The sequence below is a fragment of the Convolutriloba macropyga genome, chromosome 5, assembly GCF_964194025.1.
Source record: "Convolutriloba macropyga chromosome 5, txConMacr16.3, whole genome shotgun sequence".
NCBI classification, from domain to species: Eukaryota; Metazoa; Xenacoelomorpha; order Acoela; family Convolutidae; genus Convolutriloba; species Convolutriloba macropyga.
Window position 1 is genome coordinate 46,154,910 of NC_134472.1, and position 15,452 is coordinate 46,170,361.

Here is a 15,452-nt window from a genome sequence, read left to right on the forward strand (position 1 = left end):
TTCTGAGCCGATTGATTTTCTCAGGATAGAGATTCACGGTTGAAATTATGGAGAATCTTCTAAACAACTGAAGCAAAAAGGTCAATGCGCATTGACCACAATTAGATCTATCAAATGCATTCGATGCAGTTGATCATCAAGTCCTAATATTGAATTTAGAAACATATGAAGTTTGAGGAACATCTTTTAGTTTGCATAAAAATTATTTACTCGATAGAATGCAGCATGTTCAGAAGTGCTCAAAAATATCAAGTTGTGCTATTTGCTGATGTTAATAACGTATTCGGAAAAAAATGACAAATCTGAACCATATTCGTGGCCAAAAAATTGAAATGACTGAAACTGATTAAGTTATCATTGAATTTGAAGAAACAAAAATAAGTTTTAAATACAAGGATACCGTTTCCTTTGCAAAAGATTATTTAAGAAACCCAAAATCGGCAAAGTGTTTAGGATTCGGGTGAAATTGCGAACTCAGTATGAATGAACACGCATCTTCGGTGAAATTTATATGTAGTGGATTCATTTTTGTTTTGTTTCATGTAAGACATCAAGATATTTTAAAACTACCAATAGAATTTATGCACAGTATATACAACTGATCTGTAAATATGGCTTATTGAAGTACGGAGTAACAAACAAAACAACAACTGCGCCATTTCAAAGACGGTTTTTTTGAAAACTAGGTTTCACAAAAGATAATGTGAAGACTTAGAAGCATAAGTATTCGAAGCATAACAGCATTTTTTGGAAGTATATTTTTACAAACTATCAAAATTATTGGCGCTAGTAGTTAGACAGAAACATCAAAATAGAAAAGTAAAATGCTTAATCAACCGAAAAGATTTGAAAAAATCAATTTCAGGTGAACGAAGAGTGAAGCAATTGGCATCGACATGTAAGCTTACAAGAAACAACTGAAAGGAATTTCTGCAAGAATATGAAAACCATACATTACTTCAATTAAATGAGATAAAAAAATAATTGAAATATTGTCAAAGAATTATCTATCTGAGATCCAGAAGAATAGCATTCTGCATAATTTAAGAGAAATTTATTTTATATATTCCAATGATTCTCCAAACTTATTTTTGGTAGGAGTTCAGGTTTGTTTTCTTTCCAATATGAAGGATTACTACTGTTTTTGTGGGAGCATCTCCCTTATAAAAAATCAAATTGATTATTGGAAAAAAATCTCTCCTTGTGACGCAAAAGCTGGCTGTATATTATCATTGTGCTTGAGGAGATTTGGTGCTCAGGATTTCATAAATGAATATTATAATTTTTAAATTTTTTCGAACAGATCTTAATATGGATTTTTTACTGTTTTGAAGGAGAAATGGTTAGACCTGTCTGTTTTCCTGCCGTTGGGCCAAAGTTTGGACATATTTGATGTGATTTTACCCTTACAGTTTTTTTCTGTTTTGAAAATATTCGAGACTTTTGATTTCGAATGCTTTCTGATAAGGAATTAACTTTTTGTTCGCGTATAATATTGCTGCATTTCCATAGACTCCGTATATGTTTTTAATGTAGTTGGATGGGGTTAGGTTTGGTAATCAAACCCCATCACTTGTTTACATATGCTTAACGTTCATTGTTATTCCATAATTTGCATCTAGGCACCGCATAACTGAATCGTTAAGGAATTTAATCGATGGTGCGAAGAAAAACGCTATAATACTTTTAAGACAATTGATCGAAAAATTCTGCAAAAGTGGTATATATAAATTAGAGACCGAATTTTTATTTGCAGTCAAAATTTCTTTTTTCCGTGTAGGGATGGCAGAGAACAAGAAAAACTAACTACTCTATTGATTTACCCAAATAGTAAAAAAACACACGCAAACAAATTTTTTTAATCTTGAGGAAAGACACAAACTCAATACACAAAGAGCTATAACTATTTTTTTCCGATTTATTCATTTCCTCATAATAACAAACTTTACTTTATCGAACAGAAAAGGTTGGAAGTTGGAAATTGATAAACCGGACAACAAAAGAACCGTAAAATTCGAAAAGCTTGAAATCAAAAACAATTTGAATTGAAACTTTTTAGCTAAAAAGAGAAAACCTTGAAAACTCCCTCTTGAAGATTATTAAGGCCGCCATTCAAAAAGCTCAGTTTTAAGACAAGGAAAAGGATATCAAAAACGGGAAGAGTATAAAATTAATCAGTTTTTACGACAATTGTAAATTTTGGAGCGCATGAACTTTGGTTTGGAACGCACGAATATCTGGACATAGGGTCTTTTGAAAGCACAATAGTCTGGACGTGAAAGCACAGATTATCACTTTTGAAGCGCACGGTTTTTGGTTTGAAACCTGGACATAGGCAATTTTGAACGCATGAAAGTCTGGACAGGGGGATTTTTGAGCGAACGTTGAACACACAAAAAAATTGAACGCACAAAAGTCTGGACATAGGCACTTTCCGACTTGGAGGGTCTGTACATAGACACTTTCCCTCTAGGACGGTCTGGACATACCGACTTTCAGTCTGGAATCTCAACTTTGGTAGGATTTAGCCAAACCAAAGAAAATAAATGGACCCTACTTTTTCAGAAAAAAATTTCAAAACAACAGTTAAATACTTTTTAAACTATTGAATGTGTATAAAATCCTAGGCTTGAGCTTTCACAATTGGAAAATAAACTATCGAATTAAAACCATTTGATATCCAAAAAACAAAATACACGTATTCTAAAGAACGCAAAACAAGAACACGACAAAATTAACATTTGTTTCCCATTTTGTTAGAGTCTCCAGATTCTCGAACATTCTAAATAATCCAGAAAACTGGTTTTTGATAAATAGTTGTATGATCTATCAGCAAAATTCTTAGGACAATATAGAAATGAAAAAAAAAAACAGAAGTAAAAACGAAAAACTTTCGAAGAACGTTATGAAAAACTTTGTTTTCTTTCAATTTTTTGCTTCTGTTTTTCTAATCTAAACATTTAAAAACTGTATTTTAGATAACTAAAGATTTTAGACCTAATAACCGAATTTCCTTGAAAAGCAGAACAAGAGGAAAAGAAGTAATTTGGGTGGAACACAAAACTTAGTTTGTTTTTCAACATAATTGCCTAAATTTTTCTGCGGATTAATTTGCCTCTAAAGCTCGTAGTAGCCTTTTGACTTCAATGTGATCAATAGTTTGATAAAAAACAAAAGGCAAACGTAACTTTGTCCTTGAGTTTTTTTTTTCTTCAGGGTCAGTTATCCAGTCAAATAATGGTTCAATTTCAGCAAAAAATGGCCCAGCTGGAAATGGGGTATTGTTTGAGAACAACGTATCTGAAAAGTTTTGGTTTTTGAAAAATTGACAAAAAATGTAACATTTTCAAACTCTGTTTGTTTTTTTTTTACTTTTTGACTGATGACTAGTTTTTCCATTTTACTTCTGGATGTGCTTGATTTTGACTGAATTAATAGCATATGGAATCCAGCAGCATGGGATTTCTGCTATGCAAGAAAAAAAAACAGTTTATTTATAAAAGGTTGAGAACTTTTGAAGTTTTTTCCAACTTTTAGGTGAACATTGAAGTTTTTCCATGCATGGTACGATGAGATTGCGTACAAATGTTCAAATATAGGACGCTGATAATGAAAACGAAATGAAAGTAAACTTCTAGTCAGAATAACAAAAATATGACATGCGTTTCTACTTTATTTTTTATTACTTTCGTTTGCTCTATAGTGACTTCTTCTTAAAAAAATGTTCAAATCATTGCTGACTCATACTGATAATTGATAACACCACCATTTTAGCATGCTTGAAATTGGCAGTCTTTAGAGATGTGAAAAGATCTGTGATTTTGTTTTTTGTTCTCTCTAAATTCATCAGCTAATCATTATTATGTCTAATAATGACAATTCTTTGCATGTAACAGCACATCTCAGCATTATGGTTTGAAAAGTGCTGTTCTTTTTCTATTTAAGAACCGAAATTTCTAAGCAGTTGAATAGCTGGTTTATCTTGCAAAATAAATGACAATGCAGTTGAGTTTAGATTTGCCAATATTATATCAAATTAACGTTTTAGAATGGTTCTGTGTTTATTACGTTAAAAACAATTGTATACAAATTTTACGGGGAAATCTGGTTCTAAGTCGGGTTGCACAACTTCGATAACAAAAAAAAATCCACTTAAAAGTTTGATCAACTTCAGACGTATGTTTGGGAAATCTGTGCTACGCAAAGTCGCGAACAAGCTGTCTTGCTCCTTCTGTGAAAGTTTATAATGAGCTAAACTTTTTAAATCGAGCAGTCGCCTACAGTGTACCGTGATTCAAGACACAATCTATCTGGTCGCAAATAAGCTCTGTTTTCTGTTTTTATCAAACTTAATAGTATCATTTGGTGAGCTAAACAACGAATAATGTCCTGAAAATGATTTTTTGTGTTTTTGAATCCCATGTGGCTTCTCAGACGTTCGGATTCTTATAATTTAAAAAACTTCAAGAAGCACAAAACTAAAATTGTTCCAATATATTCAAAATCTATCAATTTACAATTGGATAATTTGTCATATAGCATTGAGAAATGGAAAACTACTTCACATTGTAGACATCCAAACAGATGAAGAAAGTATTTTTTGTCACAATGAAGAGAATTTAACGGAACTTGAATAGTACTTTTTTGAAAAAAATGCATGGATTTTGAAATCAAAAGCTTCTTAAGAAGCACAATCCATTTACAGATAAATTGCAGTACAGGATAAGTATTCCCATCATCAATACAAATAAATTGATGTCTGAAACAGAATGCTCAGGAATTTATTTCTACTCAGGTTACAATATAAAAGGTGTAAGCACTGTGATATTTTATCAAAGTTACTGCATAAGACTGTTGCAACCCTTCGACGAGTCAGTTTTTATGAAAATATTTTAATTATGAAGTCCTCAGGATAAAAATTGAAGAATTTTACAATTCTTCCAATCAATATTAACTTTACTAATAAGTACTTTTTAAAAGGCAAACGAATTCACAGTTTTACAGTTGTGAAAAAAAAATTTAACAGAAGTTGAATTCTGCAAATTTAGGTATCATTTTCTGGGACTGTTTTATCTGTTTACCGCGCGAACATCTAAAATCATCACTTGAATTCTAGAAGCACTAATTTGTTCTAAAATTCTTCCATATTCTCTTCGTCGAGAGAAAAGAATGTTAATTTATCTTGAGAAACTACTATTATTCGTTTAAGATCTGTCAAGTAATAGGTTGCTTGTTCTAACGAGGAGTATCAAGTTTAGTCTCATATTGAGCCTGTAAACAACTGATTGGGTTTTTTGGGGATTAGGTCAGAATGGACTGTATTCGGCTCCCCTGCACCTCGCAGCAGCAATGTATCCCAGTAGAGTACAGCCAGCACACAGAGCTACTATTGAGAATATCAGGAACAAAAGAGCCAGTCTGAAACACACGGACACCCAAATTAAGCTGCAACTTTTCACATCATACTTCTTCCTCTGCCTGTGGAATTTGGGGAACTTTCTCTAATTTTTGAATTATTTTAAAGGTTAAGTTTTTGCTTTATGTCAATTGTTTGCTTTTGAACCTCGCCAAGTTTATTCAAGCTTGCGTAAAAGTTTAGCTTCTGAAAACACAAACTTCTACTTTCAAATCAATTCAAATTTTCTCGAAGCAAACATTTTGTAAAACCAGCCCGAGGACTTCCTACAGCATCATCTCCCCTTTTCTACATATTTCTTTCAGGTTTACTGAACTGCCACAAAATGCCAAACATCACAAACAAAAACTTGAATACAAACTTCACCTTAAGTCAGAAACGCAAGAACATAGTTGCCGTATTTGGGAGACGTTATGTTTTATTCGGGGCTACATTCCCAGTTTTTCAGAAAACGATGTTTGTGTTTGTGTTCTTTAAAATGTTGCGCAATTCATCCAGCAAAAATTGAAAAGCTTTTATTCAAGCTGATTGCTTTAAAAATATAATCGTACGTCAAACTATGCTTGATGCTATTTCCATATATTTTCAACGTATTACTGTCGAAACAATCAGTTTTACTCGAGTTCATACAAAATTGGTTTTTGAAGTCTACAAAATTGACTCCCGATCAGTTTCTGATTTTGTTGAGAAGTTTATCAAGTGAAATTTAATAACAGCCCGATTTTTATGCATTGCTGAAAACAATTTTTGAGTACCAAAATCAAAATAGAATCAGAACCTGTGAAGAGAGTGGAATAAAAACTTCTCTTCTGGCTACAAACAATACAGAAAAAATAATTGTACTTACCGAGAATCAAATTTAAATTATCTACAAAAAACTTATATAAAGTCGTACAGTAATTTACAGTAAATTAAAAACAAACGGCACTGTAATTTATAGCACAATCTTAAATGAACATGATGTTTCGCAGTATGATCAGTCCGTATTCTACCTTGGCTGGTGTTCCTTTCTCAGAGAAAACTGGGCCGTAAAAGATGGACGCAGGACAATAACCATATTCAGTGGAGGTTTATTCAGCCAATCAAAACATCTTGCGCATGATTCCATTAGTGTTGCAAGTCTTGACTCTCATCCAAATAACAATTGAGGTATTTATCTGCAAGGTAGCTCCAGGACTATGCATTGCAACAGTGTCGAAGCAACTAGAGGTTGGAGTTACAAATTTGTACTGTTATTTCGCGCAGATTGGTTCTCTTATCTTTTCTTAAGTCTAATCCGCCTTGAGAGGCAACAACTGATTTGAATGATCGTTAATTAAAAGCTTACAAAGGTGTGGTTTATACCCGCATTTTCGATCAAAAATAACTGTTGCACGATAAAAATCAAGTATGAGAGTGAAGCAGAAGGCTTGGCTTGAAATCTATGAAAAAGCAAAGTTAAAGATATGATTTCTAAAGCGATTATGAATTGGAGCTCAATAAATTTGAACTAAATAACAAGAGAAAGGTTATGAGGATTAAACGGTTACGCAAAGTTTATACTCCCGCAAGCAACAGCTAAAATTAAGAATTTGTTTTATCATAAATGAACAATAATCGACGTAAGAAAATCAAATTTACTGACTGAAAAGTTTCATGAGCTGGATTTGTTCTTATGTTGGAGCGAGTTCACAAAACGTTGGCACTAAACTGAATGCGTATTCACTCACACTTCGCGAAAAACAATTTTTGCCATTTTCAAAGACTTTACCCAATCACTGTACTGGTCTTGATGTCGAAACTTCTCGACACTTCATATTGGATAACAATCGTTTTGACGATCTAAACATTTGGCCAAATTTCTCTGGGTGTAAAATCATTGTAGAGCTAAACAACATCAATCTGCTTGAGCTCATCATTGGTTTGATGCCGTTTTCTCCGCTTGTCATGTTCTGGTTAAAAAAAACCTTATTAGAAGACGCGGCCAATAGTTGTCCAAAAGGTTCTTCAACTCCTTGTAATATTTAATTGAAAACCAAGTGTTTTGTCGCCAAAGGTTTGCGGCACGAGAACATCTTCTCATCGGGAAACGATTCTGTATTAAGGGTTCCTCGTTGATCATTTTGCTCCAAAAATGCGTCAATGGGCGTGAATTTAGTTGTTTCCTTTTGCTTCTGCTAGGAGTGTAAGGAAAACTGAGAAACTCGGGCCTTCCGAGAACAATAAGTAGGCTGCTTTCAGCTGATTGGATCAGTTGATACAAATGTCTTCTAAAGTGCGGTGCTAGAGTTGGTTCAACGTCCACAGGGTGTACTGTTGCGATAACTGAAGACGTATGTAGTTATTTTCTGGCTTGTAGTTTCTCTGAAAGTTCAATCTCATTGAAAGTTCTCTGAAAGTTCAATCTCAGTTCAATCTCATTCCGGATTTCACAAATGAGAAAAGTTTGGAGTAGTCTGGAAAGCTGAAAGCTGTCACAGAAGCCATCTTTGGTCTCACATTGTCTGCTCGCCAACGAATGCAGATGAAACAGTACTTCTCCAAATTTTGTAGAACTCTGCTGTTGCAACTATCTTGTAGGTCTCTTGGTTATGTGACCGAGGATGTTCAATTTGCTGATGTCCGCAGTTGTGATGTCGTTTCTCTAAGAGATGTTTGGCGATTCTGCATTTTTTGTAGAGTATCACAGGATGTTCGCTGTCAGAAGGCAATGCACACTTCTGAACTCGTCCCTCAACTCAGCAATCCGTCGCTATTCAGAAAAGTTTGTCATTCTTGTCCAGAGGTAGGCTGATTTGATGTCGAGAAATGGTGTTCTTGATGTGTATGCCATCCTGAGGAGGAAGTGCTTGTGCTGTTTCCCACTGAATGTTTTTCAACTTGAGGAGTAGCATGAGCTGAACCTGAATGTTGCCTTTGTTTTCGTTTAGCTTCATTTGGCGTTGCGTTTTCTCATGGCTTAATAATCACTTAGTTTTTGGTTTCAACTTGACATCTTACAAAAATTTATTGCACCTTGACTGTTAGCTGTTATTGCATTGCTGTCTAGCATTTAACTTTTTTTGGAAGCGTATTAATTGCTTTCTTGTCAAAATTATATTGAATGGTGTTGTGTATGTTGATATTGTATATGGATTTCAATGTTTTGTCGTCTTACGTTTCATAAAATCCTGCTTGAGTGATGGGATCTGCTCTGTTTTGCAACTAGTGTTTTCTACGCCCCAAGCTACAAATTATATTGTTATATTGCATTTTAACGTTTCAAAAATAGCATGTGCGGCCGGGGGTTTAAAAGATCTAAGCCCACTAAACCGGTGGGGCCAAAACAGAATAGACCCGAGTGATTTTTATAACATTTTATGTAAGCTTTGCATTACACAGAGAGCTTTTCGACTGGTCACCGTTGCAAAGAAACACCCTTGTCTAGGGAGGATACAACTCCACCTTTTACAAAACTTTGCCTAATATTTTTGTTTGTTCACTTGCGTTTCAGCCATTGCAAAAATTTGAATCGGAGTCTGCTGTTGTATATTTTTGGACTGTAGGTTTAGTCAAAACTTGAAATATGTTGAAACACTTTGCTATAATTAGACTGACGGCTTTTCAATTGAACTGAAACATGCTCGAAAGAGAACCCGCAGCCTCACGCACTCAATCCCGACTCAATTTACTAGCTAATGTGGAACATCTGGCCTCGCAGAGAATTGCATTGAGTGGATTGCATAATAACGTTCGCAGTGCAACGAACGATGCACGGGGAATATCATCGAATTATAGCTTACTTAAAAGACTTCTTGACAGCCTATGAATTTGAAGCGCTAATGGTATTAGGCGGAAAAAATTACAGCACGTTTAAATCAGCTAAGTGGTGGGGTGTCTCTGAAAGCTTAGTGTAAAAAAAAAGTAGGAAAACTTTCAGTTTTCTGTTTTTGAGGCGGTGGTTCGGTTTCAAAACCTAGGATGCGATAAAATTTGTTATCTTTTTCTAAGTCTGATCCGACTTGAAAAACATAAACTGATTCTCAAGAGTTTCTTGTAGGATGTGTCTTTTTATAAACTTTAATCGTTGTTATATAAAGGCGCGCAAAAGTGTGGTTTATTCACGCATTTATCATCAAAACTAAGTTTAGCACGGTGAAAATCGTATATCATAGTGAAGCAAAAGGTTTGGCTTCGAAATTCATGAAAATCAAAGTTAGAGATATGATTTCTACAGCAATTATGAATATGCGCTGTATAAATTTGAACTAAAAAACCAGGGAACGGATGGGGGCTGGGGGGTTGTTAAACGGGGTTGTTGTTTTAACAGACGGTTTACAGGTTCTCTGTGGAAACTTATTTTCAAAATATGTATTAAAAAGCCAGTCGTGGTAGACTCAATCACGCTGATAAATCAAAAATGACAATGAATGCAGTTTCTAAGTATCAGACACTATGTTTCACTTTAATCCGAATGAGTTTTTCTTGCTATAAAGACTTGAGACCAAAATCCAGGTCGGTAGAATATGCCAATTTTTATTTGTGAAGTAGAAACATTCATAAACTGAACTACTTCTTTTACCCTTTTCGATGTTTCAGTTGGACTTTCGAAGCTGCTAATGCCAAAGAAATATTATGTCAAAAACAATATCTGATCTTGTCGCATTTTTTGCTGAAAAGTTAAAACCGGTAGAAACCCTGAAAAATTGAGCAACAGACTAATGAAAACATTTAACTTTATGGACTATTTTTTATAATACAAGAAACCTGCCCCATTAAGGGATGAAACAGCTCAAAATTGTATAAATAATGCAGCGAAGAAAAACAAAAAGATTATTATAAATGTATAAAATATTTAAGTTTTAATTAAATTTTTTCTTTTATTTGCTAAAATGTTGATACTAAACTTGATACAATAACTAACAGTGAAGTGCATTCGTCGTGTTTACACTTATTGTCACAACAGTTAGTTCTGTCTCTCTGCAGCTGAACTGATTTGGCCACACACTGGCTGTCAAACTCACACCACCACACAAGCTCATCATCAACAAGATTCAGGTTATCTTCAACCACGTCCTCAACTTCTTGTGTCGGTTGCGAGTCCGAAGTGTGAACAAGTATCAAATGTGTGAACAAAATTAGGATAATCATGTAGAATATATGGCTAAGAGCTGTCATCGTTCTTGGGAAATAAATACTATATCGGTTTTTTTCCAATAATTTCCTTTATATTTTGACAAAATAAGAAAACTGCAATAAAATATAGCAGGTTTGTACTAATTTTGACTAAAATGTATTGAGTGAATTAAAGAATAGATTGAATTTGAAATTACACAACAAAATGTGAATGTACGAAATTAGCATCAACTTATGTAGGTTCCGCATGGGAGGTGAAACATTAAATTCCTTTTGCTTTTTTGTTCTTTTCGCATTTAACCAAATGACATTTGCTCGAGCATCCATTTATAATAAGTTTTAAGAAACACAAATATTCTCTTCTGTCAACGTTATCGGAAAATAACACCAATTTTGGCTCATTTGTGTGCAGTGCGGTTTACCTTACAGAACTAATTCGATTATGTTTTTAATCATATGTAACCATATTACTCTGCCTGAATTCGACGGTGATGCTATTAACCTGTTTTGCATTTAATTGTGAATGGAGAGTTGACTCATCTGTGGTCAGGATCTCCAGTACTACACGATAATTTTAGAGCGCATCAATTAACAAAACTGGCGCCAAAAACCCTTTAAAATAATTTTGTAAGAACGATGTAAGAACTTATCACAAAAGTCACATCACAAAAAAAATTACCTGAAATTTGAAAAAATTTGAGAATGTTAATGTAATGAGGCTTCTATTCAGCTCAAGTTCAGCATTGAAACATGTATTCAGAATGATATGTCAAATCTTCAAAAAAAAACAATTTTCCAATTTTCTTTCGCTAGGTGCCATTTTTACCTTTTCTGTAGCATATTTACTGGATAAACTGGAAGTCTAATTGTTTCCTTTTTTAATGCACATCACATAAATTTAAAAAAAAATAATAGCTCTTGTGACATTGAACTTAATCTTATATGTACGATATTGGATCCTAGAAAATATCAAGGTGGTTATAGTTAATATTCTATTTCCTCGAATGTTCGGACTGCACTCATTCATGAAATTCCAAAGATGAACTTCAGGTGATCAACATCAATCAGTTCTTTTGATCAATTTTTTGCTATCTGTCCAGAAAAAGAGTTAATGTTTGTCAGAACAATAGTTTTAAGGAGAACTAACAATTTAACTTGATCGTTGGAAATGTCAATAGCAAACGAAATTTTATTTTGCGGGTGAAGCGATTACACAATCCACAAAACAGCGGCACAGAGGCTCCATAAAAATTATAACAGAATAAGAGCCCCCCAGAAAAATGTATCTTTTTGTTTGTTTGAGTTAAATTTTTGCAAAAACATTGATCCTAAAGTCATGATGGACAATTTTTTTTGACCGAACCCAAAAACAATAGAAGAATGACGTTAGCGAAAGAATTCTACATAGTTTTTCTCCATTCCTTACCAAAGTTTTTATTGACAAATTTTTTTCATAAATACTAAAACACAAATGCCAGCAGAATAAATTTTTTCTGAACAATTTCTATCAAAAATACACCCTTAGATGAGAACAATGAGGTCCTTGAATTACTATTGAAAAGAAAACGAAAAAATTCAACTTTTTAGAATTTTATCCACCAATGGCTCATATTTTTCCTGAGTGTCAAACCAATGCACTGATAAAATTTGTTACAGCTCACCCCGACAAAGTTAGATAAAAACTAATAGTTTCGGTTTTTGTCTCTATTCAAATGTTTTAAGAAAAACTACAATGTTTTCTAAATAATGCAATTATTGTTAAATATAAAAAAATTGTCTCTTTCTTCGTGAAATATTAGTTTATCGTGTCTTAACATGCTTAACGTTTTACTACGGACAACTAAAAACTGCGAAAACTAAAGTTTTAAAACATTTTGCTTTTATTTTTAATTTTTGCTGCATTTTCTGAAACCAATTAATAGTTTTTATGCAATTGTCTCTTCTGTTCACCAACAGGTTATGACCATCTTGGAGGCTCAAACTGGAAAAATATTCTATATTTCGAACTTTTACTGTTAATCTTTTTAATCTTACAGTTTTGAGTTACAAATATCTAACCCGGGTCGAGGCCAAATGGTTAACTTGTAAGAACATTTTCTTACAAGCTAACCATTCGACCTAGGCTCTTACAAGTTATAAATTTGACACGAAAGTAACTTACAATTTAAGCATTCGCACACACACACTCACACACAAACACACACACACGCACACACACACACACACAAATCACCACCACACACAAACGCGCGCACATACACGTACACACAAACATACACACACGCACACAGACACAAGCAATAAAACATAAAAAAACGTTGCAAGATAAGAATGTTAAGGGATGGTTGGAAAAACCCAATCTGGAGAAGTGTGAATTGAAATTTAAAAAAAAGGGTTAATTGAAATTTTGATTTAGTGGAGACATTTGAAAAACGTCTGAACACATTTAATTCGTGGAGATTGGTTATTAAAATTTATCAGTAGTTTTCAACTCGGTTTCTAAAGGGAATGTCATTTCAGAGTGCCATTTCGAATTAATTCTCAGTATATACTAAAGTCAGCAATTCAACCGAAAAGCAATTTTTTTTACAAATCAAAACCACTACTTATTGACAAATATAGAAATTTGAGGTCCAGTTTTAATGTTATTGCAGTCAGGAAGCATACTTTATTAGATCTTTTTTATCGGTCCACCCCGTGATTTGCGATCATGAAATCATAACTTAATAAACATTTATAATCAGTTTAGTTAATACTGTGGACAATTCAGGGCGTTTTTCTATCAGGGTACACGATCATTTAATCACCTTTTTATCTACTTGTCTGTCTGTGGAATAAGAGAAAGAATATTTTAAATGTCAAATTGTTTCAAAACAAGTTAACAGTTCGACTTACAAGGCTCTTACAAGTTAACCAATTGACATAAAAGCAACTTACAAGTTAACCATTCGCCCATACGAAAATCACCACCACACACTTACAAGTTAGCCATTAATCTCATTCTTACAAGTTAACCATTCGACTAACAAGATTTTACAAGTTAACCATTCGACCATCTTTTGCGAGAACCATCTTTTGCAAGAACCGTTAACCATCTTTTGCAAGAAACTTGCAAGTTCTTACAAGTTAACTATTCGGTCTCGAACCGATCCATCTATTAAGAAACAAAGATCCTGTTAGCGCGGCCGTTGATAGAAATTAAGTTTCCAGTGCTCTTTACTGCTAAAATTTTTCAACCCACAAAAAAATTTATTGCAAACCTTTATGTGGCCCGTTTTTGTTTTATCCTACTATAGTAATTGTTGTACGAGCAATGGCAACAGTAAACCAGAAAAGTCTTATTTTACATCATTAATGTGTCTTTTCTGGTCGAGTAATTCTGGTTTGTCTTTCGTCAGAATTCGCGAACACTATGGTTATTAACCAGAAGCTCAATCCTCTTAATTTTCAAAATTGTTGTGAGCAAACGGTCAATTCTATAAATATTGTAAATACTGAAATATTGTAAATACTGAAATATTGTAAACACTGAAAATTTGGATCTTTTACATTTGTGCCCCGTCAGAAAACATAAAAGGGATTTTTTCCATTTATTCCCCGCCAGCTTAGTGGGCACATATCATTTGCACCCCCCAGACGCACGTGCTACTTTTTACTTTATTATTTACTATGTAATGGCACATGCTATGTAACTGGGGGGGGGGGGCATAACATACTGGGGGGGGGGGGGGGGGGGCACAAACGGAAAAGATCCGAAAATTCTATCTGTCCCAAAAAACAAAAAAGAGTTTTTAATAAACAAACTTTTTGAACAAGCTCACACTGCATTAAGAGTTCTCATAATGGTCTGACGGATCTACTTCATTTCACCCGGATTCATCCCACCATAATTTAATGTCATAGTTTTTTCACACTTACATCATTTAACATAGCTAACTTTGTCTTTTTCGTGCCAGCATGAGAATTTTGTGCCAGCATTTTCCACTATAGTATAAAAATAGATAGTAAATATTTGACCTTTTAATCCGTGATGACATTTGCACAGTTGTCCGGAAGATACTTAAGTTATGCGCGACACGTGTTTAATCAGCACCGGTTATAAATAAAATAGGAGGCAAATTAACCAGCGTGTAACTGCTAATACTGTCATTTGGACAGGTGAACTTAAAGGGTTCTAACCCCATTCTCAAAAAGAAGAATCGCCCATTAGCCGAAAAAGCAAAAATCAATTGCAGATATCAGCTTTTCATAATAAATTGTCAACGATACCGATATAATGGAAAAAGCATTTTTGGAGAAAAGTTTTATGTGAAAGAAGAAACGTTAAATTTTTATCCGCATCGATTTTCCGCTTATTTCATTAGACCAATATTATGTCATAACGGTGAGATTGTAATAATAAAATCACTTCTTTTTTCAAAAAGAAGTGTGTCTTCGGTTACGAGAACATTTTCATGTTTTTATTTGTATCTTTGTAAATTTGGATATGACGATTGTTATTTTGAAGATAATGTAATCAACTCAGTCTAAAAATAGCAGCGACTACTTTTGAAGTGATGCTTCCGCTTTTAATAATTTTCATATTTTCTCTCACATTTTGATATCCTGTGGCAAACAAGTCATTTCACGTCCAGTTACGGGGTCAGGTCAATGACCTCTAAGCACAGGTCGCAATAAAAAAGATCGAATACTGTTCTATTTATCCTGTGATATTACCATAACGACAGAGAAATTCAATATTTTTTAAAACCAAAATGTTATTATAATTTCTATAACAAGACTCATTTTAGTAATCTATTTTGAAAGTCAATCAGTTTCACGGGCAGATTTCTGCGCTACCAATTTTACTACGCTTGTTTTAGGATGTAATGGTCTGTAGCAATGTACAGGCAGAAATAAAAAAAGAAGTGCATTGGTCGCTAACAGTTCCAACTACTACAGT

At 33.8% G+C, this 15,452-nt stretch overlaps 1 protein-coding gene across 1 annotated transcript; it reads right to left on the reverse strand.

Annotated features, from left to right (window-relative positions):
- Positions 1-4,462: 4,462 nt before the first annotated feature.
- On the reverse strand, positions 4,463-10,748 carry LOC142340039 (uncharacterized). Its single transcript, XM_075390438.1, has 2 exons — positions 10,299-10,748; positions 4,463-5,418 (listed from the first exon to the last, which is right to left on the reverse strand). The coding sequence occupies exons 1-2, from the start codon at positions 10,550-10,552 to the stop codon at positions 5,307-5,309; spliced, it is 366 nt and encodes a 121-aa protein (XP_075246553.1). The 5' UTR covers positions 10,553-10,748; the 3' UTR covers positions 4,463-5,306.
- Between the last annotated feature and the right edge of the window lie 4,704 nt (positions 10,749-15,452).

Excerpts from the sequence above, each read along its gene's own strand:
- LOC142340039 (XM_075390438.1), bottom strand. The coding sequence starts at position 10,552 with ATGACAGCTCTTAGCCATATATTCTACATGATTATCCTAATTTTGTTC. Across the intron at positions 5,419-10,298 it reads CACGACGAATGCACTTCACT|ACTGGCTCTTTTGTTCCTGA; the intron begins GTTAGTTATTGT and ends CGTGTGTTTCAG.